This window comes from Setaria viridis, chromosome 5 (genome assembly GCF_005286985.2).
Source record: "Setaria viridis chromosome 5, Setaria_viridis_v4.0, whole genome shotgun sequence".
Taxonomy (NCBI): domain Eukaryota; kingdom Viridiplantae; phylum Streptophyta; class Magnoliopsida; order Poales; family Poaceae; genus Setaria; species Setaria viridis.
This window is the reverse complement of record NC_048267.2, coordinates 45,501,039-45,513,964: the sequence shown is the minus strand read 5'-3', so window position 1 is coordinate 45,513,964 and position 12,926 is coordinate 45,501,039. Positions and strand designations below refer to the sequence as shown.

The 12,926-nt window shown below is 46.0% G+C and overlaps 1 protein-coding gene across 5 annotated transcripts; it reads left to right on the top strand.

Annotated features, from left to right (window-relative positions):
- Nucleotides 1-1,288: 1,288 nt before the first annotated feature.
- On the top strand, nt 1,289-9,599 carry LOC117856645 (aquaporin TIP2-1). Of its 5 annotated transcripts, none has more exons than XR_004640626.2 (6): nt 1,289-1,701; nt 3,128-4,282; nt 5,176-7,383; nt 7,656-7,737; nt 7,933-8,067; nt 8,141-8,573. XR_004640626.2 is itself a non-coding variant. In XM_034738993.2 (5 exons), the coding sequence occupies exons 4-5, from the start codon at nt 8,583-8,585 to the stop codon at nt 9,396-9,398; spliced, it is 732 nt and encodes a 243-aa protein (XP_034594884.1). In that variant the 5' UTR covers nt 7,390-7,737; nt 7,933-8,067; nt 8,141-8,364; nt 8,549-8,582; the 3' UTR covers nt 9,399-9,599. The 5 variants fall into 5 exon arrangements, 1 of the variants encoding a protein (XP_034594884.1); XR_004640625.2 differs by having other exon boundaries at nt 1,290-1,701; nt 7,554-7,737; XR_011898282.1 differs by having other exon boundaries at nt 1,290-1,701; nt 7,554-7,741.
- Nucleotides 9,600-12,926: the final 3,327 nt, after the last annotated feature.

Below are 12,926 nucleotides of genomic sequence, written 5' to 3'. Positions count from 1 at the left end.
CCTAAGTAACGTAGATTCCTACGTTGACAAGTTTGAGGGTAGTATTGTTTGCTGGTTTTATTGGGTGATGCCTCGCACCTGCAACGGTAAACACGCAGGCGCCGCCAGCGGAATCTGGAGCGCCAACGGGAGCAGACAAAGCGGAAACGGACGTCGGCAGACGACAGGCATGTCGCCGGTAGGCAACACGCCGTCCGGCTTCCAATGAACCTACGGCCGTTCTACGCCCGGTATTCACGGATTCACCTCCTCCTTTCGCGTTCTTCTCCCGGAGGGATTGCTAATCCCGAAGGCCGATCGCCGCGCGCCGCGCGCAATCCGGCCGGCCGTCCCCAAAGCACACCATAGGTGGTGAGATCTTGGCATCCGGCGGCGCTCGTGCTGCCGTACCATGGAACCCGTCCATCTGGGCGAGAACCTAGCTCCACCCGTACCAGGCACCAGCACGCGCTGCACGGCTCGCAGTCTCGCCGGCTCGCCGCCCGCCCGCGCCCTGCGTCAAACCGCGCCGCCGCGACGGCGCCGGCCACCTAGATGAAGATGAAGGTAGTCGACGGAAACTTCTCCCTGGGAAGCTGGGACACGCTTCGAACCATCTTGGCCCCAGGTGAGCTGGCGGCGGAGGCATCGCCATTGGCGCCTCCCAATCGGACCCTAGGGGGGTGGACGCCTGTCCAGGACGCTGGATCGGGCTTGTACGGCCCAGATCGACGCGGATCGCTGCGGTGACAAATTGGCGGGCGGGAAGTCGGGTGTTCACGCATCCCTTGGAATCGAGCCGTCCATATCAACTCTCCGATCAGAATTATGGATAGGTTTTAACTAGAAAGAGGTGACAACTGACAAATTCCACTATTTGCTCCTGCATTCTCACATAGCCTGGATAGAATACTTGGCTTATGAATGTCCTGCACTTGCTATGCAGCATTTGTTCTCTGCAATTTGTATGTCCTACTCAAAGAATGCAAACTGCAGAATGCTTTTCTTACGAAGGTTCATTTCTTCACAGAGACGAAGGACCACATCATTCCTGAACTAAAAGGTGAAGGTCTCAGCATCATGTTAACTACCATTTTTCATTGTACATCTTCGAATTAATCTGAGGTTCTTCTCTTTACTTTTTTTCACCTAATATGTTCCTTTCCTGAGAGGCCATCATGCATATACCTTTCCTCAAAGGTCGAGGCTTGCAAGGTGCAACTCTGCATCAGAATATATGCATTTTGCCTTCAGTAGATATCCCCAGCACTCAACTACACTACACTCCAGGTATCAGGTGCAAAAGCTTCAGGCTAAGAAAGAAAGCAGTATAAATAGCAGAGCACATCATCTTTGTTCTATCTATAAGCTATCTTGGGCGCAGCACAAATAATACCTGTGCGCGAGAGATCAAGGCCTATAGTCATGAGTGGGGGTGCTGAGATGATTGCTGGAGCTGTTGTGCAGCGTGTGGCTGGCATGCTTGGTCAGGCTGCTTGGGAAAGGGTGGAGCTTCTGCAGAGGTTCAGTGATGATTTTGAGGAGATGAAGGGCACCTTGATCACTGTGAAGGCCGTGACGGGGGATGCTGAGAAACGCTCCCAAGGTAGTGAATCGGTCCGGCTTTGGCTCAAGAAGCTCAAATCTGCTGCCTACAACATTGAAGACATGATTGATGAGCTGGAGGCAAATACAAAGATATGGAGGAGTAGCACATGCCCGGTAGTACCTATATTCTGAGCTCTGAATGTATATAGAGAGCTTATTTCATTTGATAAAATTGCTAGTATACCTCTCTAGGAATATTTTGTGTGCCACATTATACATCTATATCCTATTTTTTCATTTCCCCCTTAGTCTTAAATATGTTGTGGTAGAAACTGGTGAAAATCTATCATGAAACTTTAGCTTGCTGCAATCATGCAACATTGAAATTTCATCAACATATCAACATGAAAAACTAATAAGTTTGAGTACATCTTTGTTGGAGTATTACATCACTGTTTAATTTCAAGTCAACTTATCAAACTGTCCTGAGATAGTGTGGCTAGATCTGAAATAAGTTGTATAGTATGGTATACAACTTTCTTCTTTTAGATTTAATATTCCTTAACCGTGCAGGTTTAAATAAATCGCTTCATCTACCTCGCATAGAAAGGGCATTCCTAAGCAGTAACCAAAGCTCAGCGATGGCATGCTATTTTCTTTTTTTGTGTGTGAAAAATTCTACTACATTTTAGCTTTTATTTAGCATATGTAAACAGATGGAATTGCTATAGCAGACAGTGCAACTGTGTACCTTGGTTTAAAAATACAACTTATGAGTGTTTATTGATTTGTTATGCAACTGCAGTGCTTAAATGTATTTTTATAACATATAGACTAATAATTAAAATTGTTTATGGTAGATTGTTCCCATATCTGAAAGTTTAATGAATTTGTAATAAAGTGATCACGTTTTAATAAAGTGATCATAAAGTGATCATGTTTGATCATAAAGTGATCAAACATATTTTGATCATGTTAAAGTGATCATGTTTTAATAAAGTGATCATGTTTGATCTTGACATCAGGTCTCAAGCACAATTTTGAGAACTAATTCTTATCATAATGTTGAATGCAATATTGCAAATCACTTTCGAAATGTCTAATTACATGATTTAGTCTGTCAATCCTTAAGCATAAAAGATAAAAGACATAATATAGATTCACAAATTATGCTTAGACATTTTATATATTTTGTGTAGCATTTTGAATTGAAATTCTTCGAATGGTGTGAATTTGAAGTAAAAAAAGCTTGTGATGGAAATTTTTTTAAGACACAGGTTTGTGTTTCCTAGCCGCATACATACGATTACATTTAGCAATCCTTTATCCATTCGCGTAGATAATGCAACGTTTATGAAGTGTGCTTCTTTATTCGTTTAGCTTTCATTTTTGCTATTTTTTATAATTACATTTTTGCTATTTTAAGGGTAGATTACAATATGCCTTCTCACACAAAGTCAATGCTCAATATTAATTTATGATTTTATGAAATTACGATATTTGCTTTGAAAATTGCACGGTTAATACTTAAACAATATATAAAATCAGCACATACCCACTTAAAAAAAATTCTGATGGTGTAACAAACTACATACTGCAGGTTAAATTGGTGTTTATGTCATTCCATCCACTAATCACACGCTTCACCCTGTCAAACAAGATGAGAAAAATCAGGGAAGAGCTAGATAAAATAGCAGAGGAACATAGAAAGTTCAATTTTCTGCAACTAGCAGATACAAGACCTGTGAACATGAATAACCAAGAAACATCTGTGGTTTCTAGTGATAAAATTGAGATGATAGGAAGAGAAAGTGAAAAAACCAGGATACTAAATTTGGCATTGCAGAATGATGATCCAGCAAAAATATCCATCATTCCCATTGTTGGACTTGGTGGTATGGGTAAGACAACACTTGCAAAATCTGTTTTTGTTGCTAAGGAGACAAATATGTTTGAGGTCAAAGCATGGGTCCATGTCTCGATGGAGTTTGATGTGAACAAGATTGTAGCTGCTATTATCTCTCAGGTTGAAGGTAGCCTCCAAGCAAATGATACTAGACTACAGAATCTAAATTCTTGCCTTCAACGCATACTTTCAGGCAAGATTTTTTTAATTGTCTTGGATGACCTATGGGAGAAAAGGGGAGATAGTTTGGAGAAATTGATGAAAATGTTACAGTACGGTAAGGAAGGGAGCAAGATAATAGTAACCACCCGAAGTGATCAAGTTGCTAAAGCATTATCTATCATCCGACCTTCAGAATTTCATACCGTTCCACCAACTAGATTGGAGGCCTTATCAAGTGATGATTGTTTTTCTATTATGAATCCTTCATTGCAAGGAAATAGGCTGGATGTCGACCTTATCAAGATTGGAGAAGAAATTGCTAAGAAATGTGGTGGAGTACCGCTAGTTGCTAAAGCTCTTGGTTACGTGATGAATAAGCATTGCACAAAAGAAGCATGGATTGCACTTAAAGACAGTAATATTCTTGAGATCAAAGATGATGATTATGGGATTATGAGTGGCTTGATGCTAAGTTATTACCACATGCCCTCACACCAGAAACTATGTTTCATGTATTGCTCTGTCTTTCCTAAGAGCCATAACATAGATCATGACAGCTTGATTCAACAATGGGTTGCTCTTGGATTCATTCAAGGTGATCATGGGATCTCACTCCACCAAGTTGGTCAGGACTGTATTAATGATTTCTTGGGAATGTCCTTCCTTACTCATTCAACTACCCCTGAGGTGAATATGGCTACATTCCTCGTATAATTGTATGTACTGATTTTGTTTATGAAAAAGGGTGTTCCTCAATTTCGTTAACAAAGCCAGTGCTACAAACTATGTTCAAAACAAGGAAGGACACCCTTTTTTAGCACGTCTGTCTCCTATTATATCCACCAGCTTCAGCAACTGCTTCCTCATTCAAAAACTATGAAACACAAATGTATGCATGAAGCTGAAGATGCAAGAAATTTTTGCTATACATAATTTCCTTTTTTATTTTAATTATACTATGGGCCCTCAATGTTTCTGTATATACTTCTTCAATGAACCAACAGTTGAACTAACCTTGCAAAACTGATTAGTTATGTTTCCACTGTCTGAAACAGTAATCTTGGATTCACTGTTGTAGCTGAAGGCCACTTGAGAACTTGAACCAAAGCACCAATTAGCTTGCAGATCAGAATCCGAATATCTTCACTCATATTGCCCTTACTGTTCTCTTTCTTTCCATACCAACATGCAAGGACTAGGTTCTCCAAAGCCTGTTTCCACCTGTGTGGACTTTAATTCATCTTTCTTCATGGTAACTACACCCATTTAACTGTTTGAGCCTGAAAAGCACATACATAAACCATGAGCAGCAAATGGCAGCAGATTTTGGTTGTTGGCCAAACACACCTTTTATTGATACAGTATATATAAGTGTCAATTCCACAAATAATACAAAAAATCTCTTTAGGGTATATATAATTGTGATATGAACCTCCGCATCTGTAACAATTAGTTGTCTTACTGACAGTTTTTTAATTTATCCATAACAAAGCCCAGCTGAAACCTTTGATCCAGTCTCTGACTACTATCATATTCTAATCTTCTAATTAATGATTCTTTTAATTTCCTTGTGTTTCAAGGTACTTGATTCCGGGAGGTTCAAACCCACACTGAAATTCCATATGCATGATGTGGTACATGATCTCACAAGATATGTTGCCAGTGAAGAATTTTCATATGTAAAAACAATGATGCACAACAATAGAACAGACAATCGGAACTGTCACTATCAGCTATTGATGAATCATGAGGAGTCTTCATCAGCCTTTAAGTCTTTGCCACCAAAGGTTAGGGCCATGCATTTCAGAGAATGCAATAAACTGCATCTTCCTAAGCAAGCATTCTCACAAGCATTATATCTGAGAGTTTTGGATTTGAGTGGATGCCATGTGTCAGAGCTACCGGGTTCTGTTTGTAAACTAAAGCTATTAAGGTATCTTGATGCTTCCAACCTTCCTATCCCAAACTTTCCTAAATCCTTGAACCGTCTCCTAAACTTGCAAACCTTGATACTTTCAAACACTTCTCTGAAGGCACTGCCCACAAACGTTGGTTGCCTCCAAAAGCTGCAATACTTTGACCTATCAGGATGTGTCAACCTTCATGAACTTCCCACCTCTTTCGGTAACCTCAGTGCTTTGCTCTTCTTAAACTTGGCAAGCTGCCATGAACTGCCTACCCTTCCAGAATCCTTTGGCAAGTTGCATAAGCTTCAGTTTTTGAACCTATCCGATTGCTACAAACTCCACTCACTACCAGAATCTTGCTGTCAACTTCATGATCTAACACATCTTGAGCTGTCAGATTGCCATAATCTTGAAAAGGTCCCAGATTGTATTGATCAACTTTCTAAGCTTGAGTATCTGAACATGACAAGCTGTTCCAAGGTTCAAATGTTGCCCGAGTCTCTATGCAAACTCATGATGTTAAAGCATCTAAATTTGTCGTTCTGTGTAAAACTTAAACATCTGCCTGCTTCTATTGGTGTTTTACGACTCCAGAGTTTGGATCTGGAAGGCTGCCTTTTCCTTGATGGCTTGCCGGATAGCATTTTTAACATGTCTACACTTGTACATGTCGAAACAGCATTTTTTGCAGACCTTATAGAATCTAAAGTTGATAAACTTAGGGAACAACTAAACCTGAAAAGGTCATGTGAGCTTGATGGACGTGGTGATCTATGGAGTCAAATTTTAGAGCTCGAGAAGACACCCTGCCTTGAGCTGCAGATCAAAGATCTTCAGAATGTCAAGAATCTGGAAGGGGCAGACCAGGCAAAACTGTTGAACAGCTCAAATCTTACGAGTCTGTGGCTTTCATGGGGACATGGTGAAAGTAGTATGGTGGAGCATGCAGATGCATCGGTTGACAAATCGGTGCTGGAGAAGCTTGTGCCTCCTAGAAATCTCCGACACCTTCATCTTAATGGTTACATGAGCATAGACTTCTCTAGGTGGATGCTGGAGCTTCCTTCCTACCTACCTCATCTTTCCACCATCGTTCTTCTCAATCTGAAAGGGTGCAGCCACCTCCCTCCACTTGGGCGCCTGCCAAATTTGAGAGCATTGTGGTTGGGTAGAATGCCCAATCTCAAAAGTGTCGGGAGGGAATTTTATGGGGACTACGGAAGTTGCTGGAAGCTAAGAATGATTCTTTTGAACGGAATGGACAACTTGGAAGGGTGGTGGACAACGAGAACGTCTAATGAAGATGAAGAGTTCTTAATCCCTAATTTACATCTGCTGCTTGCTTTTGATTGCCCAAAGTTGAAATTCCTGCCTTATCCCCCAAGGAGCGTGACCTGGGCGGTAGAGAATAGCGATCACGTTTTGCCGGAACATGGGTTTGGGAACCTCTCATCTATCACTTCTCCATATGTCCTTTGTATAATGGGCACATCTCCTTCTCCTGAAGCGTGGCATAGGGCCCGGTATCTCTGTTCTATCGAGAACCTTGTTCTTTTGTCCCTCACGGGTCTTACAACATTGCCAGAGGTTATCCGATGCTTCATCTCCCTCCGGAAATTCAACGTAGAGGAATGTGATGACTTGGAGACACTGCCAGAATGGCTGGGAGATTTAACTTCTTTGAGAGAAATTGAAATCGTCTCATGCCCAATGCTATCTTCACTGCCAGAAAGCATACAGCGTCTTACTGAGTTAAAGAAACTGCGGATCACGGACTGCCCAGCACTGTCAGAGAAGTGCCAAGGAGAGGACAAGCACAAGATCGCTCATATTCCAGAAGTTGAATTCGAGTAACAGAAGCTTCACACCTCATCTAGCATGGTGAGAACCTCCTTATGGATGTTGTTTTCTTTTCTGCCAGATAACTTACAGTGCATGCTTTTCTTTAATTTCTGTGACTTGGCTAACGGTTGTGCGGACAAATTAGTCGATCGCGACTAAATATGAATTTCTAAAGTCTCGAGTCATTTTTTATTTTCAATTTTTGGCAGGCTACCTTGAGGCCTGTCAAGGATCTACCATATACTACCGGCCTCTCAAATCATAGTTAGCTTTTCAGCAGCTCATTGTATTTTGTTTGAAATGATGGTTAGCTGTCCAAATTCCGTATGCATTATGTATACAAGGAGAGCCGGGTATCTTCGTCCAAACGTCGTTGCCTGTGTAAAGCATCAGGTAGGTACGGTTTACCAAGATTTTTCTCTTGATCGTAGTCTCTTTAATTATATCGTTGCCTGCATGAAATTGGTTAAGAGTTTTTTTTTCCGGCCGTATCAATTAATGTAACTTCGGTGATGAATTCATCTATTTGATCCTGAGCATTTCATCTGAAGCTAACAAGTACGCCCTTCCATTCATGAAATTAATCAGACGGGCCACCATCAGGTTGCTCTCTCCAGGGTCTTAGCTGACCGGCCACTTCAAGAACCGTTGTAGAACAGCTCGAAGGCTCAACCGCCGCCCAGCGACGGCACGCTCGTCACGCCGGTCATGTTTCCCTTGCATGTGAGTTCAGTTCACGAATGACTAATCAGCTCAGCCAGGTAGTGCTATTTGGTAATGACGCCATGTTTTGCAGAGCGCAAGGAGAACCTGTTCATGGCCTCGTCGAACTACCGAGGGGAACGGGAGGAACACGTGGGGCCGCATGACCGTGACGTTGTGCACGGCGTCACTGTACTCAGCATGGCACCGCCTGACACCGGGAGTGGCGCCACGGACGTCCACGCTGGTCCGACGTGGCACCACCACCACATAAGCTGAAAGTGTCGGCGAAATGTTCTTGCCTGTGTAAAGCATAAGGTACAGTTTCATTTCGGCTGTGCTTTCATCCTGGTCTGCATGAACTTACATTACATAGAGTATCTTTTTGGTTGTATCTGTTAACTGTGTCGATGAATTCATGCATTTTATCTTGAATCCATAGTGCATTTGATCAGCATTAGTTATCTGGAGCTAACAAGTGAGGATCCGACTCTAAACATAGTGGTGCAGCACAGGCAATGAGAAAATGAAGAGAGATGGCCTACGTGGCCGAGTTCATCGCCACCCTCCTCTTCGCCTTCGCCGGCGTCGGTTCCGCCATCACCTACGGTGAGGTCTGCTGTTCCGTCGATCTCGAGGCACTTTGACTCCGCGTGCTGATCAATCGATTACTTGCCGTGCGTGTACGTGCAGGGCAGCTGAGCCATGGCGGCGCGCTCGACGCTTCCGGCCTGGTGGCGATCGCGTTCGCCCACGCGCTGGCCCTCTTCGTCGGCGTCTCCGTCGCCGCCAACATCTCCGTCGGCCACCTCAACCCCGCCGTGACCTTCGGCCTCGCCGTCGGCGGCCACATCACCATCCTCACCGGCCTCTTCTACTGGGTCGCCCTGCTGCTCGGCACCTCCGTGGCCTGCTTGCTCCTCAAGTTCGTGACCCACGGCAAGGCCATCCCGACCCACGGCGTCGCCGGCATCAGCGAGCTGGAGGGCGTGGTGTTCGAGATCATCATCACCTTCGCGCTCCTGTACACCGTGTACGCCACCGCCGCCGACCCCAAGAAGGGCTCCCTCGGCACCATCGCCCCCATCGCCATCGGCTTCATCGTCGGTGCCAACATCCTTGCCGCCGGCCCCTTCAGCGGCGGCTCCATGAACCCCGCCCGCTCCTTCGGCCCCGCCGTCGCCGCTGGCAACTTCGCCGGCAACTGGGTCTACTGGGTCGGCCCGCTCATCGGTGGTGGCCTCGCCGGCCTCATCTACGGCGACGGCTTCATCGGCGGCAACTACCAGCAGGTCGCCGACCATCGACTGGCACATCCCAGGCGTCGGATCTGGGAGGAGGGTAACGGATAAGTGAGGGTACGATGGTCATTTCCCATGCCTGATCCGCGGTGGAGGGAGGAGGTGTCGTGCCACGTAGGATAAAGTGGCAAATATGTTGGCTCAAATGTTAGGCGGTGGCAAAAGTGTAGAAGCTATTCTAAAACTGGTAAATGAAGGTGTGGCCTTTGTAAAAGTGTTAAATAATTAAATCTCCTGAGTCTCCGACTGCGAGCGAACGGGGAAGAAGGTTGTGGCGGGCGTCGTTGACTGGTCAAAAGAAAGGAACGGGCCTGATCATAGTACACGCAGATCTAACGGCGGAGAAGAAACACAAATAGTCAAACACCAGTGTTGATCATCCCTAGGCCCCATTTGGCAAGGCTTCTTGAGCGGCTTCTCAACCGACTTCTCAAAAAGTCGTGCCAAACAACCGCTCACGAAACGGCTCCATGGGAGGAGTCCCGCAATTCCCTCCGAGAGGAGCTAGGAGAGGGAGGAGAAGCCTAAAATACCAGCTCCTTGCGGCTTCATCTCCTCCGTGCGGGGCAAAGTTCCAGCTTGCCCCTGGGTGCGGATGCTAAAAGTCCCCAGCTTGCGTGAGGAGGCCGGAGGACGCCGTCAGAGTGGGCGCGGGGAGGCCGGATGGTGGCGGCACGGATGCAGGAGGTTGGAGCGGCGCGACGCCCAAAGGTGGGACGGTGCAGTCGTGGGGTTTGGAAGGCGGTGGAGTGGGCGCGCGGGGACGGAGGACACCGGCGGCGCTGGCAGGGAGCGAAGCGGCGCTAGTAGGAAGGTGATGATAGGGAAAAGAATAGGAGGAGAAGATAAGAGGAGAAATAAAAAAAGAAAAAAGTGAAGGGGAATAAAGAGATGAGAAAAAATTGGAAGAAAAAAGAAAAATAAAAAGGATAAATGTATTATAGATATTTCATTATTTTTATCTATGTTACGCCGTTAGAAGAAGCTGTTTTACCAAATATTTTTCTAATCAGACAAGTTGTAGCTAAAACATCATTTCACTGGAAAAGTCACAACTGAAGCTCTGCGAAACGAGCCACTGCTCTGAGCAGGAGAAGAGTCGTGCTAAAGAAAACGACTATGATGATAACTGATAATCGCCTTCTTATTCCAATCGAAGAACATCTTGATCGTTACTAACACGTCCGCAGCACACTTTTTTTTGGCACTGAAACATGTCACTGATTTTGCGACGTCGCCATGGCCTGGAACATCTCCTTGAACCCAGAGTACATGGCAAAGAGCTCGTCCCTCTTGGGCAGGCACTGCTTCACGGTCTCGTCGCCGGCGTAGCGCTTCGCCCACTGGCACAGCGCGGGGTACTCCTCGTCCGTGAGCAGCGGCGTCACCCCGCCGACCTCCTCCATGACCCCGAGCCAGTGAGCCACGTTGCTGGCGGCGATGTCGACGAGGCCGATGGAGTCGTCGCCGCCGAAGAAGCGCTATCCTTCCTAGGGAAACTAAACTGTTGAGTGTTGACTGCTAATGGTAATGGCTCGTTCGATACTCATTAGGGCACGTACAACGGGCGACTATGAGCCGTCTGCGAGCTGGCGTTTTTGCAAAAACGTCCTCATTTGAGCCAAGCGACGGGCGCGCCGTCATCTCGCGAGACGACGGCGCGTGCTCATGCTCTAACACCTGGCGACGACCTCCAGGCGCCGTTGTACGATCCATCGGCGCACCTCCGGATCGAGTGCAAAATCAGCCCGCGCTGCTCCAACCGATTCCAACCACTTCCCTCCCTCTGCGCGGGACACCGATGGGAGGTGAGGCCGGATAGCTGGGCCGCCGTCGCGCCACACCTCCTCCCTCCGCGCGAGACGCCGACGGGAGGTGAGGCCGGATAGCTGGGCTGCCGCCGCGCCACGCCTCCTCCATCTCCGCGGCGTCATCGGAGGCGAGGCCCCCTCCTGCGAGAGCAGATCGAAATCCCCCGTCGCGAGCTCCCCTCCGGCCTCCAGATCCGCGACTCCCTTCTCTCCATCTCCACATCGACACGAGCTTGCGCCGCTGCCGAAGAGTAGCGCCTACGCGTCGTCGCTGCGGCTCCACATCATCTGGGGCTGCTCCCGACCGGGGACTAAAGATGACGCGCCGCCGGCGGGCGAACAGAGGGGAAGAGGTGAGCCGTGACTCTTCTTGCCGAGATTCACATGTAGGAAAGTTTGACGAAGGCATGTCAAATGCTGATTTCGTCCTTATGGAATATGCAGAGGTTCCGGGCTCAGGTGGTTCTAACTGGACTGACCAGGAGACATTGCTTCTTTTGGAAGCGTTAGAAATTTTTAAAGGAAAAGAATGGGATGAGATTGCTGAGCATGTTGTTACAAAAACAAAAGAACAGTGCACGCTATACTTCCTCCAAATGCCAATTTTCGATTCCTTTCTAGATGGTAAAGAATTCAGTGAAACACCTCAGAAGATTACACAGGATTTGCCAAACTGGCACTTTTGATGTGCCTGAGGAAATGGATGTAGATGACAATGCAGAAGGAAAAGAGAGCACTGATGAAAAAACTTTCAAGAAAGCAGATGCTAATTCTTCAGAAACAGGAACAAAATTAGCTGACCAAAGCGTTTCTGCTAAAGAGGATACCATGAATCCAGGTGAAAAAACTTTCAAGGAAGCAGATGCTAATTCTTCATGTTGTAATTCACTGAGAGCTATATCAGAAATATCTCCTGCTCTCCAACTGGCAACTGGGCACTGTTTTATACTTCCGGATCCACCGAGTAACCTCGAAGATCCTACTTCCAATTTCAGGTAGAGTAGCTTGTCCTAGGCCTCATGTTTAGTATGGACCTGCAATTGCCAAATTTACTGATAAAATTGAAACTTGTAGCCCTTGCACAGGTGGTGAGTGCCAAGGAGGTGCTGGTGGTACTCAAAATGTGAATGCTACTGATAAAGATAGAAGTGAAAGGGAAGAAAGTGCTTTAGCTCTGGAAAAAGAGAGAGCTACATTCACCTCACAGAAAGAGCACATGGAATTATCTAACCATATTATGTATTGCAAAGATCAATTATTACAAATATATATTATATTTATGCTTCTATGTCAAATTTATGTGTCCATAATATGGGGTAGCATGCATTGTATTGAGTGAACAAGCAACAAAATGGCATACATAGATCATATTTATACCTAATCACCTTGATTTGAATGAATTAAATAACTTGCAGACAACTTAAAAATACATCATTGTACAAGCTGTCGGTTTCACTGTCTATACATGACTTACAGACGGCAGCCGTCTAAACTGTTAAAAGTGCCCTTAGGGATGAACACACGGCTGTCGGTGGCACTGTGATTAAAGGGTTTTAACTTGTTGCAGCCACCTGCTTGTCCCGGAAGATTGAGCTTTTAGGGCACGATACAACGGGTGTCTAGGAGCCGTCTGCGAGCCGGTATTTTTGCAAAAACAACCTCCTCTCAGCCTCGTGTGACGGCGGCCGCGTCCATGCTCCGAGGCGGGAAAAGATGACGAGGAACACCGCACGCTTGAATCCCGTGCGGACAGCAATTGATTTGGGCG